Source organism: Myotis myotis, unplaced genomic scaffold (assembly GCF_014108235.1).
Source record: "Myotis myotis isolate mMyoMyo1 unplaced genomic scaffold, mMyoMyo1.p scaffold_m19_p_2, whole genome shotgun sequence".
Lineage (NCBI taxonomy): Eukaryota > Metazoa > Chordata > Mammalia > Chiroptera > Vespertilionidae > Myotis > Myotis myotis.
Window position 1 is genome coordinate 26,716,501 of NW_023416324.1, and position 16,523 is coordinate 26,733,023.

Here is a 16,523-nt window from a genome sequence, read left to right on the forward strand (position 1 = left end):
CCATACTGTTTTCCACAGTGGTTGCACCAGTCTGCATTCTTTAGGTAATTTTTTAATGCTTTAAAATAAATCTGAATACTATTTTGAAGACTCTCAAAAATAAATATTTGATCAGTTAATATTGTGGTTGATAAAAGTATCTACATGTATCCTCTTCCTTTTGAAAAGCAGTTTATTGTTCAATTTTTATTTTCCCCCAGTAATGTAGGCTACTGAATGGAATAGGGTAATTTCTGAAATCATTTTACAATTATATGTTGCCCTTTCTCAGTTCAAATCAATAGTCCATGTGGTAATTACTAGCCTATAACATCCATTTTGGCAACATGTGTACCTTGTAAATGTGCACATTGTTTCTGCAGAGAACTGCCTAAAGAGGGTGGTATTTTCCCCCAATCTATGTTCAAATCGGTGAACGAAGGAGCAGGTATCCAATCTGCAGTTCTAGAACAGATTGGTTACCCACCAATATACAAGAGAACTTGTTCTCTAAGCCCTCATGCTCCACAGAGTAGTTGGGGAGAGGGGTGGAAATGAAATTGCTATTTTTAAGTGATTGTTTTATGCATGTTAGATTTTTTAATGAATTTTCTAGACAAATTCTTCCCATTTTATTTTTCTACATAAAATGTTTCTAAAATAACAAAAGAAAAATAACTCTGTCTTTTAAACCACATACCTACTCCCTTTATAGAGATCCAAGTAAAAGAGTACTGGAAAACTAGGTAATGCAAGGGCATCTCTGTAAGTGAATGCCTGGGCTTGGGAAGCCTCATTGTTCTTTAACTGGTTGCTGGCACAGATGGAGAGTGGAGACCATTGCTTGCAGAAGCTGGTGCTTGAGAAGGGCCAGAGGTTAATACAAGGAAAACCCCTTGATTTGCTAGAGGAGTCTGGGAGGGGAGCAGATGGCCACTAGAAGGGCCCTCCAGCTTACTCAGCTGCTCTGAGAAGCTTAGGGTGACCTCTCTAATACAAACAAACCAAGTAGCTCCCAGGGTAATGGGGCAGCATCATTTGTATTCCTGAATAACAATACTATTCCTCACTGAAATCTCACTCACTCACACCCAGTGTTGTGGGCGCCATCTGCTTCCTGTGAACTGATATAGGTGCTGGCCCTGGCCAGTTGGGATTGCTATTGAATGATATCTCTGGGAAATGTGTTCTTTACAAATTACTTTCACATGAGTCTGATAGGTATATAAGTATTATTGTGTGTTTTTGATAATTAAGAAACTGAAACAAAGAGGAATTGAGGTATATTGGAATTAGAATGCAAGCACCCTGATTCCTCCGTTCTTTCTATCATAGTATGAGTCCACAGAGCCATTCCAGGGTTCTTGTTTAGAGAGTAGTTATCTAGCTTTTGAATAAGGCTTTCTGGAAAGGAAATTAGTTATTTTGAGGATGTCGCTATCATTGTTTATTCCTTTGTGTGGCTACCATTTTGCTAGGTGACAGAAAAGAGAAAGAGTGACTGCTGGTATACTGTTGTGGCCTTCCAGAAGACAGAAATTAAGTGAGAAAGTCTAATGTACATGATACAACATCATCAAAACCAAATGTATTCAAGAGGAAAACATACTCATTCAAAGGAGTTACCTAGTTTATATATAGTGTGTACACACACACACAGTATACTCTTAAACAGACTATAAGGAAAATAATTTTTTCTATAAACCACAGCTCTCCTTTCCCTGCCATTGGCTGAAATTATATTCATTTTCATGCATTAGCACCTGCTCATGGGTCTGGTGAATCAAAAGAGCAATGAGCAAAGTGGTTTTAATTGCCCAAGCTTTACTAGAGCCTTTCTTGCACTCAGAAACACAAAAGACTGAATAGTGTCAGAGGGCTGTACTGAGAAGTGCTTTCCTTTAGAACTCTCTGCAGATGATTCACTCATTATGCTGAGACATTGTCTTGTACAGATGAGTTCATGAGCCTGTCATTCCAACTGTGAGTGCATCACAGAGCAGTCAGTTTCAGTTGCCTTGAACAATTGCCCAGGAAATCAGGCAAACACCAGAGTTTACAGACTTGTCATTAGTGCATTTTTGTAGAATTGTACTTGCTAATTACTTTTATAAAGTTTTGTATACATAATTTAAACTGCATAGTCATATTCAATATATTGTAATAATTAAGAATGAAGGCTCTGGAGCCAAACTACCTGTGTTCATATCCCAATTCTAACTTTTTTACAGGCTGTGGGGTTTTATTTTATTTTTTTAATCATTTTTTATTTTTTAATTACAGTTGACATATAGTATTATATTAGTTCCAAGTGCATACCCCAGTGATCAGACATTATATAACTTCCTAAGTGATCAATCCCGATAAGTCTCGGACCGATCTGACACCATACATAGTTATTAGAATACCAGAGGCCCAGTGCACAAAATTCATACACTGGGGGCAGGGGGGAGGGTCCCTCAGCCTGCCTGCACCCTCTCACAGTCCAGGACCCCTTGGGGGATGTCCACCTACCAGCTTAGGCCAGCAGTCAGACATCCCTCTTGCAGTCCGGGGCTCTCGCAGTCTGGGACCCCTCGCTCCTTACCCTCCACCTGCAGCGGAGGCGGGATAGGCTCCCACCACTGCTGCTGCGCTCCCCAGCTGTGAGCCCAGCTTCTGGTTGAGCTGCGCCCCCCCTGTGGGAGCGCACTGACCATTAGGGGCAGCTCCTGCATTGAGGGTCTGCCCCCTGGTGGTCAGTGCACATCATAGCGACCATTCATTCTGCCGATCATTCCCCGTTTGGTTGATTTGCATATTAGGGTTTTATTATATAGGATTATTGACCATATTTCATATGCTGAATTTACATCCCCATGACTATTCTGTAACATCCAATTTGTACTTCTTAATCTCCTCACCTTTTTCACCATTCTCCCAACCCCTCTCCCATCTGACAACCATCAATATGTTCTCTGTATCTGAGTCTGTTTCTGTTCTGCTTGTTCATTTATTTTTTTAGATTCAATTGTTGATATACACTGAGTGGCCAGATTATTATGACCACCTGACATTTGTAGGCAAATTAGCTATAATTTCACGCTGAAGTTGCTAGAGGGCCAGATCATTATAACTGTCTGAATAGCACAACATACCTAAGTATCGCTGCTGATCAAGTTCATCCTATCATGTTGATGGCGTATCCCAATGGAGATGGCTTCTTCCAATAAGACAATGCGCCATGCCACGGTGCTCCTATTGTGCAGGAGTGGTTTTAAGAACATGAGGGAGACTTTACCTTGCTTAGGTGGCCCCCACAATCACCAGATCTCAATCCAATTGAGCATTTGTGGGATGAAGTTAAAAGAGCCATCAGGCAGCTGGTTCCACAACCATCAAATCTCACAGAACTGGACAGTGCTATTCATTAGGCATGGTGTCAGGTTCCTCGCATAGCCTTTCAACATCTCGTGGAGTCAATGCCAAGAAGAATCGCTGCAGTATTGAAGGCAAAAGGTGGCCCACCGAAGTACTGATGGGGTGGTCATAATAATCTGGCCGGTCATAATAATCTGGCCACTCAGTGTATATGTATTTATTGCACAGTAATCCCAGAGTGGGAAAAAGAGACCAGGTATAATAATAGTTCTGCACAATATCCAGTCAGTGACCCATGATTTCTCAAGCACAGTGATGTGGCTGAGTGAAAAGCCGCACCGAGTAAGGCATCTTGGCCTGGAGAGGGAAGACAGCTTGGAGGCAGTCCTAACACCGACCTCTGCATCTGCTCTCTTGGGACAGTGCACCACAGATAAGCCCCCTGTTATGACAGGAGGCACTCCCAGGGAATACAAACTGCATACACACACACACACACACACACACACACACACACACACACACACACACACGTGAGAAGGGGAAGGCCAAACACATGAGTCCTTGCTGTTCAGGTCCATATAGCACAAGGCTCTCTATGATCAGACATCCTGTTAATTACCATCCCTCATTAGCCAGCTACATTGCTGCAGTAGAGAGATTAAAGCTGAAAATCAGGTTGAGGGAGAAAGCACCTCTCACTTGCAAACTCTTTGTCCCCCAAACTACTGCCCAGTAGGTGCTGGTATAAGCCTTGAGATGAATAGATAGATAGAGCTCAAAATTTACTACAGATATTTTTTTAACTTATTTTGGTTTCCTTATTAACCTTTTTGAGACTTGTGATGAAAGCTATGAATTATCTCCCCAGAAAAATGTACATATGTACAAACAAAAGTTGTCTTATTAGTTCAGGAGGACTCTAGGATAAAGACTCCTTCTAGATTGTGTGTTCCTGAAGAGCAATACCCATGTAGCATTGACCTATCTTTGACCATATATATAGGAGATACTCAGCAAATAGTATCTGAATTGATTAACTAAAATGCAAGATGAAAATCTTCAAGTTTTTTACTACAGAATTTCTAAACACACTTTCTTTTGTTTCCTTAGGCTTCCATCTCAGTGGCACAGTGACTGAGCCAGCCACTACTTCTGAACCAGCAATGACTTACAAAGTTGCAATCAGTTTTGATCGATGCAAAATCACTTCAGTGACATGTGGCTGTGGCAACAAGGACATATTCTACTGTGCTCATGTGGTAGCACTCTCACTCTACAGGATCCGTAAACCAGACCAAGTCAAATTGCGTCTTCCTATCTCAGAAACCCTTTTCCAGATGAATAGGGACCAGCTACAAAAGTTTATTCAATATTTAATCACAGCCCACCACACTGAAGTTCTTCCTACTGCACAGAAACTGGCAGATGAGATTCTATCCTCCAACTCAGAAATCAACCAAGTGAATGGTAATTGTACAATATTTTTGTTGCTAAAAATCTACTTAGTTGCTTTATTTTATGTTTAGAGGTTGGGATATTTTTGCAGTTATAATCAGTTAACCTTAATCAATTTAGTTGGGAATATATGAAAAATTAAAATTTCAGTGTAAAACAAAGTGCAACAAGTCTTAAAGAGAAGTAATAAATAAAGTGCTCAGAAGAGTGTTACTGCCTTTATTTGTACATATATACTTTGACAGGTGGCAATGAGGTATATGGCTAATTCAGAAAGGGGGTAAAAAAAAGTCCCTCTTGCCAAGTGAACTAAGCAGTACATGAACCTGGGCAGCATTAGCCTCTCTGTGTACTTATTTTATGGTTTCCATTTCTCATTGTGGCCCTGACTCTAGATCTGAGGAAATACTGACAATGAGAAGTGTTGTTTTTAGCCAAAGAATAGGCTGGGGAGAGAGGGAGGGAAGTAAAGAGAAAAGCATAACTAAAGTCATAAGGAAATGTTGTTGACTTCTGGGAATACTAAGTTTCTAGCTGGAACATAGCATAAGTATAGGGAAGACAGTGCTAGAAATGAAAGATAGAGCCTGTGCATGGAGGGCCTTGAATGTCAAACTCTTAGGCAGTGGTTCTCAACCTGTGGGTCGCGACCCCTTTGGTGGTCAAACAACCCTTTCACAGGGGTCGCCTAAGACCATCCTGCATATCAGATATTTACATTATGATTCATAACAGTAGCAACATTACAGTTATGAAGTAGCAACGAAAATAATTTTATGGTTGGATCACAACATGAGGAACTGTATTTAAAGAGCCAGAAGGTTGAGAACCACTGCTCTAAGGCATCTGGACTTAATTTAGTAAGATTCTGAATCATCATGAAGACTTTTGAGCAGGGAAGTGATATGATCAGGACTCTGGTTAGAATAATGCATTTGAAGAAAAGTAGCAAATAATGGATATCGTAGTCCTCCCTTAGCAGCTTCATTTTCTATGGTTTTAGTTACTTGTAGTCAAACGCAGTCTGAAATATTGAAGTGGAAATTCCAGAAAGAAACAATTCATATAAGTTTTAATTTGCACACAATTCTGAGTAGTGTGATAAAATCTCACTCTGTACTGCTCTGTCCCACTCAGGACATGAATCATGCCTTTGTCCAGCATATCCATACTGTATACACTACCCACCTGTTAGCCACTTATTAGCCATCTTGGTTATCACAACTGCCCTGGTATCACAGTACTTGTGTTCAAGTAACCCTTATTTTATTTAGTAATGGCCCCAAAGCACAAGAGTAGTGATGTTGGCAATTCGGATATACCAAAGAAAAGTTGTAAAGTGCTTCCTTTAAGTGAAAAGGTGAGTACAATACAATAACATAACTTTTATTACAGTATATTGTTATAATTATTCTATTTTATTATTAGTTATTATTGCTAATCTTTCACTGTGCCTAATTTATAAATTAAACTTTATCATAGGTATGCATGTATAAGAAAAAAACATTGTATATATCGGGTTCAGTACTATCTGGTTTCAGACATCCACTGGCGGTCTTGGAATGTATACCTAATGGGTAAGGAGGGACTACCCTACTATAAAGTGGAAGATCGTATGTGTTAATTAGTGTTTGTGGACTAAATGAATGTGTGAACCCTCCTGATCCCTCAGGAATAAGATGCACCAGAAAAGCTTTGCTGTGCAGTACTGGATTTCATTTAAGCAGGGCTTTAATATAGAGAAAAAGAAAAATGATTAAACATGACATAAATTTGTAACCTTTGTGTGACCATACCTATACAGTATTGACTTACAGTCTATTGTCACTTGGAGGCAGGTTTCTTAAAATCTATTACGAGACTCCGTCTTTGAGAAAGTGAGATAAGATTCCATTTTCATTCCACAAACATTCACTGGGTGTCTATCACATTACCAGCACTGTGCCATAGGTGATTTAACTTGCAATTCAACTGTGAGCAATGAGCTAACAGGCTACTAGGGGAAAGGGATGTGTAAATACTAAAACTGTGTTTTAATTGGTGTTGTTGAGGTGAACCAAGATATGAAAGATACTTTGAGTATAAACTTATAAAAGTATAGGGTTTTCTATATATGCTATTATGTCATCTGCAAATGTTTTTGAATACACTCACAAATTTCCACCCCTGTTAAATGTGAAGCATATGAACTCAGGGAATTCATTTCATGGTTCCCATTTCTCACAGGTGCTCCTGACCCCACAGCTGGAGCCAGCATTGATGATGAGAACTGTTGGCATTTGGATGAAGAACAAGTGAAAGAACAAGTGAAGCTCTTTCTCTCCCAGGGTTGTTACTATGGCTCTGGGAAGCAGCTCAATTCAATGTTTGCCAAGGTAAGATATGAAAAGGGTTTTTTGTTTGTTTTTTTTTACTTTAAGAAAACTTTATTGTTGAAAGTTGTAGAGATGTCCCCTTTTTTCCATATCCACCCTTTCTAGCCTGCCCCCACCCCAGGCCTTCACCACACTACTGTCTGTGTCCATGGATTATGCATATAAGCATACAAGTTCTTTGGTTAATCTCTGCCCACCCACCCACCCCCACCTTCTCTTACCACACTTTTGGCTTCATGCTTGGAGCCAGCTCACTTGTTTTAGCTCTATCAAATGCTTGAAAACTATTAGGAGAGGTTCATCAGAGCAGACCTGAGCAGGTTGCATCCAGGGAACCCTACTACCTCACCCTGGTAGTCCTCTTCCTTCTGCTCCACTCTCTAAATGAGTTAGCATTGCTGGGTGTTTTAGTAATGAAGATTTGAATCCAAGACTGTCTGATGAGGCCTTGAAGAGATTTTTGGTGGTGGGGGCTCTCACAATAGGCTTTCTTGCCCTGTTTTTATTTATTTATTTTTTTATGTGCCTCAGGCATGAAACAGCTCTGGCCACCAACACAGGCATCAAGCTAGGATGAACTAAGGACTGTACATCTGCTTTGCCCCTGATTGATATAAGAGCAACACCACCAATCAGGTGTCTCCTTGCCCATTGCCAGGGGGTTCTTGCCCTGTTTTTAAAAACACATTTAGTGACATATAATTCACATACCATAATATTCACCAATTTTAGTCCAGCCGGTGTGCCTCAGTAATTGAGCATCAACTCCCATGAACCAGGAAATCAAGGTTCAATTCCTGGTCAGGGCATAAGGCTGGGTTGTAAACTCGATCCCCAGTAGGGGAAATGTAGGAAGCAGCTGATCGATGTTTCTGTCTCTCTATCCTTCCCCCTTCCTCTCTAAAATCACTAAAAATATATTTTAAAAATTCACCCATTTTAAAGTGTAAAATTCAGTGATTTTTAGAATATTCAAATATGTGCACCCATCACCACAATCAACTTTAGAACATTTTAATCACCTTAATAAGAAACCCCATACCCTTTAGTTATCATTCCCCTATCCTGCATCTCCTCCCCCAGCCCTAAATAACCACTAATCTACCCTTTGTGTATAGATGTCCCTATTCTGGACCTTAGTAGGAATGGAATCATACAGTATGTAGTCTTTTGTGACTGGCTTCCTTCACTTAGCATAATATTTTCAACAGTCATCTGCATTAATAGCATCTGTCAGTATTTTGTTCCTTTTTATGGCCAAATATTCTATCATATGGATACCCTACATTTGCATATTGATGGCCATTGGATTGTTTCCACCATTTGGCTATCCTATATAATAAAGAGGTGATATGCAAATTGACCCTCCCTTCGTCACGCCATCATAAGATGGCTGTGCCCACAGTGGAGGCGGGGTTCCCGTAACGAGCCGTAATGAGCAATCAGCAGGGACCTGAGGCTACATGGCGCCAGGCCAGAGTGGGGGACCTGAGACTGCACCCCCCGCCCGGCGGAGCTTGATGGGGGACCTCATGCTGCGCCCTACGTCCCAGCACCAGGCTGGGGGACCTTAGGCCGCACCCCCTGCCTCAGCGCCGGGCCAGGGAACCTGAGGGTGTGCCAGGGGATCTGAGGCTGAGCCCCCTGCCCAGCACCGGGCCAGGGGACCTGAGACTGCACCTCCGCTCAGTGGGATTTGACAGGGGCCCTGGGGCTGTGCCCCCCACCCAGAGGGGCTTGACAGGGGACCTGAGGCTGCGCCCCCTGCCTGGCAGGGATTGACAGGGGTAGGGCTGGCCGGGTCTGGGTCTTGCGCAATTTCGAGGTGCACGCAGGTGGGCGGGACCTTGACTCTGGGTTCCATGGCATGCCCCAGACTCTGGCAGGAGGAAGATTTTCATATAAATTTTACTAATTTTCTTTCTCTGACACTTCTATTACAGACAAAGGGCAAATAGCAATATTAAAATATTTACTCTAATTAATTCCCTTTTAATGTGCATGGATTTCATGCACCGGGACACTAGTTATAAATAATGCTGCTAGAAATATTCTTGTACAAGTTTCTCTGTGGACATACCTTTTCATTTCTCTCTAGGATATGGAATTGACAGGTTCATATGATAACTCTGTTTAGTTGTTTGAGGATCAAGCTTGGGAAATCTAAAATGAACTCAGGCCTCCTACAAAAAAAGGTTCCCCTGACTCTAGCATTGCCTCCACCATTCCTTACTCTGCCAAACTTGTTGAGCACTTATTTTTCTTTCATTTCCTATATCCAGTCACCAACGTCATTAGTACTAGTACTAATCCATTCCAAAGTGGCTGGATATAGTACTAAAAGTACTATATCCATTCCAAAGTGGCTGCATCATTTTACATTCCCACCAACGGTGTATGAGGGTTCCAATTTCTCTACATCCTCATCAATACTTGTTGTTATCTGACTTTTTTATTCTAGCCATACTAGTGGATATGAAGTGGTATCTCAGTTGTGCACAGCAGGCTTTCTTGATACATGCAGAAAACTTGCTTACAGAACAAGAGGACTTCTAACGGCTCTTTGGAGATGACACTTCACCTTCTCCTCCCACTCCTCTCCTTTCTTCTTATCCTACTTTTTTATGATGTGTAGTCACCAACCCCTTGCCCTTCCTATGTGTCAGGTTCGAGAAATGCTGCGGATGAGAGATTCCAATGGAGCCAGGATGCTGACACTAATAACTGAGCAGTTTATGGCTGACCCACGACTCACACTCTGGAGGCAGCAAGGAACAAGCATGACAGATAAGTGCAGGCAGCTCTGGGATGAGCTAGGTAAGTCCCTATATCCCAGAGAAGTGTTGTATCTGTCCTACCAGCTTGCTCCCTGGCAACAGTGTTCATGAACACTTACCATCAATCATTACATAGATCTTGCTGAGTGAACTTTAGCCCAGCTGGTGAAAGATTTAGGTTCTACAGAGGCCACCAGAGTAATTCTCAACTCACTTGTGTAGCTTCTACTGCATTGTGCTTTGTTATTGACATCAGCATTCTGCTCCAGATGATACCACATAGAAACCTTTGCTGAGAGAAAAACTTTTTCCTTGGCTTCTGTTGTGTGGTACTAGCCTGGCTGTCCAAACAGTTATCAGTCTTATTTTTCTTCCCCTTTTTGGATCTGTTCTTTTTCATTCTAAAATAGACATATGGCAGTTTCCAAGAGTTGGGCCTTGGACTTCTATTCTTCTTTCTCTATACTTCCTTGAAAACTTTTAAAATTTGTTTTTTATTTCGTGGCTTCAGTGTTTACCTCTATGTGATCTCAGCCTCATCTTTTTTTCATTTATGAGTTTCAGTCCCATATTAGCAGCCACCCTTGGACCTTTTCCACTGGAAAGAATCCCCTCATCACTTTAAACTTGGGAAATCTAAAATGAACTCAGGCCTCCTACAAAAAAAGGTTCCCCTGACTCTAGCATTGCCTCCACCATTCCTTACTCTGCTAAACTTGTTGAGCACTTATTTTTCTTTCATTTCCTATATCCAGTCACCAACGTCATTGATTCTCTAGTCTTCATAATGCAATTTAGTGTCCATTTCCACTTTTTATTTCCATCACCACTGTTCTCGTTGAGGGCCTTGGGACTTTCAGATTAAATTAGAACTGTGGCCTCCTGAATAGCCTCTGTTGCACATTCTTCTTATTAAGGCCATATCCTTTGGTCAACATTTCTTTTTATCATTACCTTGCTCCAGTGCCAGCTTTGCAGTGCTAAGACTCAACTCCTCTCCTTGTTTTCAGAATCTTCCACACATTAGATTCACCATCTAATCATGGGTTATACTGAAAAAGGTCTATATGGCATATTCTAAAAGTACTAATACAGCTCCTCGGTACTTCCCCCACCCCAGAAACCAACAACAGACTTTCTACTTATACAAAACTAGAGGCCCGATGTACAAAATTCGTGCAAGGAGCTGGGCCCTCACAGCTGTGGCGGCTTGCCTCGGCCTTCGTAGCCCCGGCTTCATCCAGAAGGTCATCCGTAAGGACATTCGGCTGTCCAGTCTAATTAGCATATTATGCTTTTATTATTATAGATAGCACAAGAAATACTGCAGTTTAGGATTGTAGTAAATTCTGGATGGAAGCCCCTGAAGCATATGTTTTATAGTGTTAGGGCCAAAGCCTTGGGAAATTAGGTTTAATGACTCTGAAGCTATACTTGGTTACTTTGGGGCTGGTAAGGGTAGGGTTTTAGTTTGGGTGTTGAGGCCTTTTTATATCACCTGAACACTAATGGCTTTGCAGCTTTCATTAATAATGAATAGCTACATTATTGTTATGTGCCAATCTCTGTGTTAAAGATTGTACTCAAGAGAGAAACCAAGATGGTGGCATAGGTAAACACTGGAAATTGCTGCCTCGCACAACCACTTCAAAAATACAACTAAAAGACAAAACGGACATCATCCAGAACCAAAGGAAGGCTGGCTGAGTGGAAATTCTACAACTAGAAGGAAAGAGAAAAGCACACTGAGAATCAGAGGAGGTGCGGAAGTAAAGTGCAGAGGTACGGAGGCGCACGTGGAAAGGGCTGGCAACTGAGGTTGCGGTTGTCTTTTTCAATCAGGAGGGAGTCTCAAGCTCCCAACTGCTCTGAACTCCAGTTCCAGGCGAGTCTCTGGGGACCCTGACTCATATGGGGAGAAACTGGACTGTCTGGCATCGGTCAGAACTCCAGGGCGGCTTTCTCTCAGAGGTGCTTGCAGCAATTACCAGGACACTGAGACGCGGGACCTCTTAGGGCATGACTGTTTGCTCCCCCCTGTTGATTGCTTGAGCCCCGCCCCACCCAAGCTGCAGCAGAGGCTTTTGCATATGAATGCCCTGGCCCTTTGCAATCTGAAAATTACCTAACAAACTGCAGCTGGGTCAGAGAGACCCAGAACTTCCAAAAGAAGGTCCAGGGCCCCACAGCAGCTTGCATTGCTTCACAGCTGGGCCTCATCTGGGCACCTCCAAACCCCAAACAAAGAAGAGGAATCTGCAGATCTCTCCATAGCTCCTGCTGGGTAGCCTCAGCCAGAGGCTAAATTAGCACCTCCTTAGAGATCCAAGAGCCAGTGTACCCAGTGGTCAGAGTGGGACCATCCAGATTACAACTCCTCAGATCCATAAGGGACACACTCAGGGGGCAGACTCAGTGAGCACCAAAGCCCCACTGAAGCAAGTCTTGCCCCAGAAGGGTGTCTCCAGCACAGAAGTTCTCCCACTGCAGACACAGCTGATTCTCACAGCCAATTGGCCTGGAGGTCAATTCCTCCCAGTGATACCTACAACAATCAAGGCTTAACTACAACAAGACTGTTCACAAAGTCCACAAAGGGGTACACCAAGAGTGTCCACCTCAGGTAATTGGAGGGGCTGAGCCACTGGGCCCTATAGGACACCTAGCACAGAAAGCCACTCTATCAACACAGGGAAGCATAAAAAATGCAGAGACAAAGAAACAGGTCACAAATGACAGAAATGGAGGAAAGCAAACTACTGGTTATAGAGTTCAAAACCACATGTATAAGGTTTTTCAAGAATTTTCTAGAAATTGCCAATAAATTTAGTGAGACCCTCAAGAAATCTAGTGAGACCCTCGAGGTTATGAAAAAGGACCAACCAGAAATTAAGCATTCACTGACTGAAATAAAGACTATTATACAGACTCCCAACAGCAGACTAGAGGATTGTAAGAATCAAGTCAAAGATTTGAAATACGAAGAAGCAAAAAACACCCAACCGGAAAAACAAAAAGAAAAAAGAATCCAAACATATGAAGATAGTGTAAGGAGTCTCTGGGACAAGTTCAAGTGTACCAACATCTGAATTATGGGGGTGCCAGAAGAAGAGAGAGAACAAGATATTGAAAACCTATTTGAAGAAATAATGACAGAAAACTTCCCCTACCTGGTGAAAGAAGTAGACTTACAACTCCAGGAAGCGCAGAGAACCCGAAACAAAAGGAACCCAAAGAGGACCACACCAAGACGCATCATAATTAAAATGCCAAGAGCAAAAGACAAAGAGAGAATCTTAAAAGCAGCAAGAGAAAAAAAGTCAGTTACCTACAAGGGAGTACCCATACGAATGTCAGCTGATTTCTCAACAGAAACTATGCAGGCCAGAAGGGAGTGGCAAGAAATATTCAAAGTGATGAATGCCAAGAACCTACAACCAAGATTACTTTACCCAGCAAAGCTATCATTCAGAATTGAAGGGCAGATAAAGAGCTTCACAGATAAGAAAAAGCTAAAGGAGTTCATCACCACCAAACCAGTATTACATGAAATGCTGAAAGGTATCCTTTAAGAAGAGGAAGAAGAAGAAAAAGGTAAAGATACAAATTATGAACAACATATACACATCTATCAACAAGTGAATCTAAAAATCAAGTGAATAAGTAATCTGATGAACAGCATAAACTGCTGAATATAATAGAATCAGGGCATAGAAAGGGAGTGGACTGACTATTCTCGGTGGGGAAGGGGGTGTGGGGGGTCGGGAAGAGACTGGACAAAAATCATACACCTATGGATGAGGACATTGAGGGGGGGGGTGGTAAGGGCAGAGGGTGGGGTGGGAACCGCGTGGAGGGGAGCTATGGGGGGGGGGAAGAGGAACAAATGTAATAATCTGAACAATAAAGATTTAATTTTAAAAAAAGATTTTACTCACTTTGTTTCATTTAATTCTCATAACAACACTATGAGGTAATTGTGTGTTTATTACAAAGAAACAGCTCAGGTTAACTTCTGGATACAGAATCAAATGAAGAATTATAGAAAACTCTCTCCGCTTTAACATAATCACATTTTCTGAAGTGCAAGAATGTTGCACTATTAGTCTGTAGCTACTGGTTCAATCTTTGTGACCAGGGTCACATGACATAATGCATGCCAACTTGGGAGCTGCTTCTAGACTCTTTCCTAAAAAGAAATTATAGGCATAGATTCCCTTCCAAGATTAAGGTATTGGCATCTCCATGTTTTTAGAGGAGAAGACTGAGCTCAGGCAAGTTAAGTAATTCATTCAAAGTCACACACTAAGTGGTGGCTCTAATACTGGAACCTCATCTGTCTGACTCCAAATCAAACATCCTTCTATAACATCTCCCTCAATTCTATCTTGTTGTATACTTCCCCCAAAGTGCATGTTTTCTGAGATTTGAAATTAGCCTTCTTCACAGTCAATTTTGTCTAAGGCCTAAACCTCTTGGAGTAATTTTTATGAAAATCATGGGATTGTGCTGTGGACTTGGGTTTGGCCTTTGGGGCAAAGGTAGGTGAGAGGAAATAAGCAGAATTGGCTCTGAGTGCTTTTAAAGCTCTTGCATATACTTAGGTTCATTATGAAAAGCTCTTGCTTCTGACATTTTTATTTATCTAAGAAATTGCTATACCAATCTTCTAAGAAACTCTCAGCATTCTGCAAAGACAGTAATTCTCAAATTTCTCTGAATCACCTGGAGTGCTTGTTTAAACAAATAATGGGGCCTATCCCCAGAGTTTTGGATTCAGTAGGTTGGAGTGTGGCTTGATAATTCACATTTCTAAAAATTCTCAGGGGATGCTGACACCGCTATTCCAGAGACCACATTTTGAGAACCACTGCACTAAGAGAAGCCTTAGGGGGTTAGATACTAGAGCACAGTGCATGTCGTGTTTCCCCTAACTACTATGAGGGTTCCTTCCTGGTCACAAGACCTGCTCGCCTGGGAAAGGTTTAGGCAGGGTTTGTAGGAACTTAGAGAGTGGGCTCAGTAATTTCAGTTCCTGAACCAGAGAAAATAGAAGCTATCAGACATGAGCTTTTCTCATCTCCCCATGTCTGTACAAATACACTTTACTTTCTTTTCTGTTGAAATCTGTAAAGTATCTCTGCTCCTATTAAAGGCCAGTCTTTATCTATTTATTCTGAGCCCTATACCATCTCCTCTTCTAAAGAATTTTGTTCCTGCTACCCTAGCCGGGTAGCTTAGTTGGTTAGAGCATCAACTCAATACGCCAGGCTTGCAGGTTCAGTCCCCAGTCAGGGAACATATAAGAATTAACAAACAAACAAAAATTAACCAATTAATTTATAAATAAGTGAAACAGCAAATTAATGTTTCTCTCTCTCTCCCTCTCTCCCTTCCTCTCTAAAATTAATCAATAAAAGCCTGGCCAGCGTGCTCAGTGGTTAGCATCGACCTATGAACCAGGAAGGAGGTCATGGTTCGATTCCCAGTCAGGGCACATGCCCAGGTTGCAAGCTCGATCCCCATTGTGGGGCTTGCGTGCAGGAGGCAGCCAGTCAATGATTCTCTCTCATCATTGATGTTTCTATCTCTCTCTGCCTCTTCCTCCCTCAAGGGATCTCCTTTTTAATATCTAAATGCTTAGGAATAGGAGTTTCTTGACGACTCAAATCATACTCTTAAGTCTCTCTCAACACACCCAACCTATTTTTCGTTCCTATGGTCCTATTTATTTTGGAATTGATAAGGCCACTAGAATCCCTTTAGTTGCCAAATTTAATGGCCTCTTTTTGGTTCTCATTCTACTTATGAAGATTAAATGTGAAAATCTTTTACTTCACTATAAATAGAAAGCACTTTTTAAAATGTAAAATAAATGCATCAGACTGTCAAACCTCAGAGGGAAGGTAGGAGAGGGTGGGGGTAAGGGGGAGAGATCAACCAAAGGACTTATATGCAAGCATATAGGCCTAACCAATGGACACAGACAACAGGGGGGTGAGGGCATGAATGGGGGGGATGGGGGATAATGTGGGAATAAGGACACATATGTAATAACTTAATCAATAAAAAATATAAAAAAACAAAAAATAAAATAAATGCTTGTTACTAATATTGACATTCTGCCACACTAGACATTGTTAATTGATTCATTTGTCGCCAATTTTTCCTGGTTCTTCCATCTCTCTCTTCTTTCTTTTCTTTTGTGCTTATTCCTCCTTTTCTGCTCACAACTTAAAGGTTGATCTTTTCTCAAAATTTTGTTCTTAGCATTCTTCTCCTTTTATTCTAAATGATGAGGCTTTCTTATCTTTTTTGTTTGTTGGTAGGAGGGAACCTATTTCTCCCTGCATTAATTTTAGTAGAACCAGCAAACGGTGTAATATAGACACACCATAAGGGAAGAACTAGTTTTCAATCCACAGGCAGACTCTCTATCCACTGAGCCAAACCAGCTAGGGCAGGGGTGGGCAAACTTATTGACTCGAGGGCCACAATGGGTTCTTAAACTGGACCGGAGGGCCGGAACAAAAGCATGGATGGAGTGTTTGTGTGAACTAATATAAATTCAAAG

General features: G+C 41.6%; 1 protein-coding gene and 1 pseudogene across 1 annotated transcript in view; one reads left to right on the top strand and one right to left on the bottom strand.

Annotated features, from left to right (window-relative positions):
• The window catches only part of ZSWIM5 (zinc finger SWIM-type containing 5), a 109,833-nt gene that overhangs the window by 52,058 nt on the left and 41,252 nt on the right, over positions 1-16,523 (top strand). The window contains exons 2-4 of the mRNA XM_036352468.1: positions 4,453-4,809; positions 7,024-7,172; positions 9,839-9,989. Coding sequence (XP_036208361.1) covers positions 4,453-4,809; positions 7,024-7,172; positions 9,839-9,989 — 657 coding nt within the window. The remainder of the gene's footprint in view (positions 1-4,452; positions 4,810-7,023; positions 7,173-9,838; positions 9,990-16,523) is intronic.
• Positions 7,691-7,835, bottom strand: LOC118678024 (annotated as a pseudogene).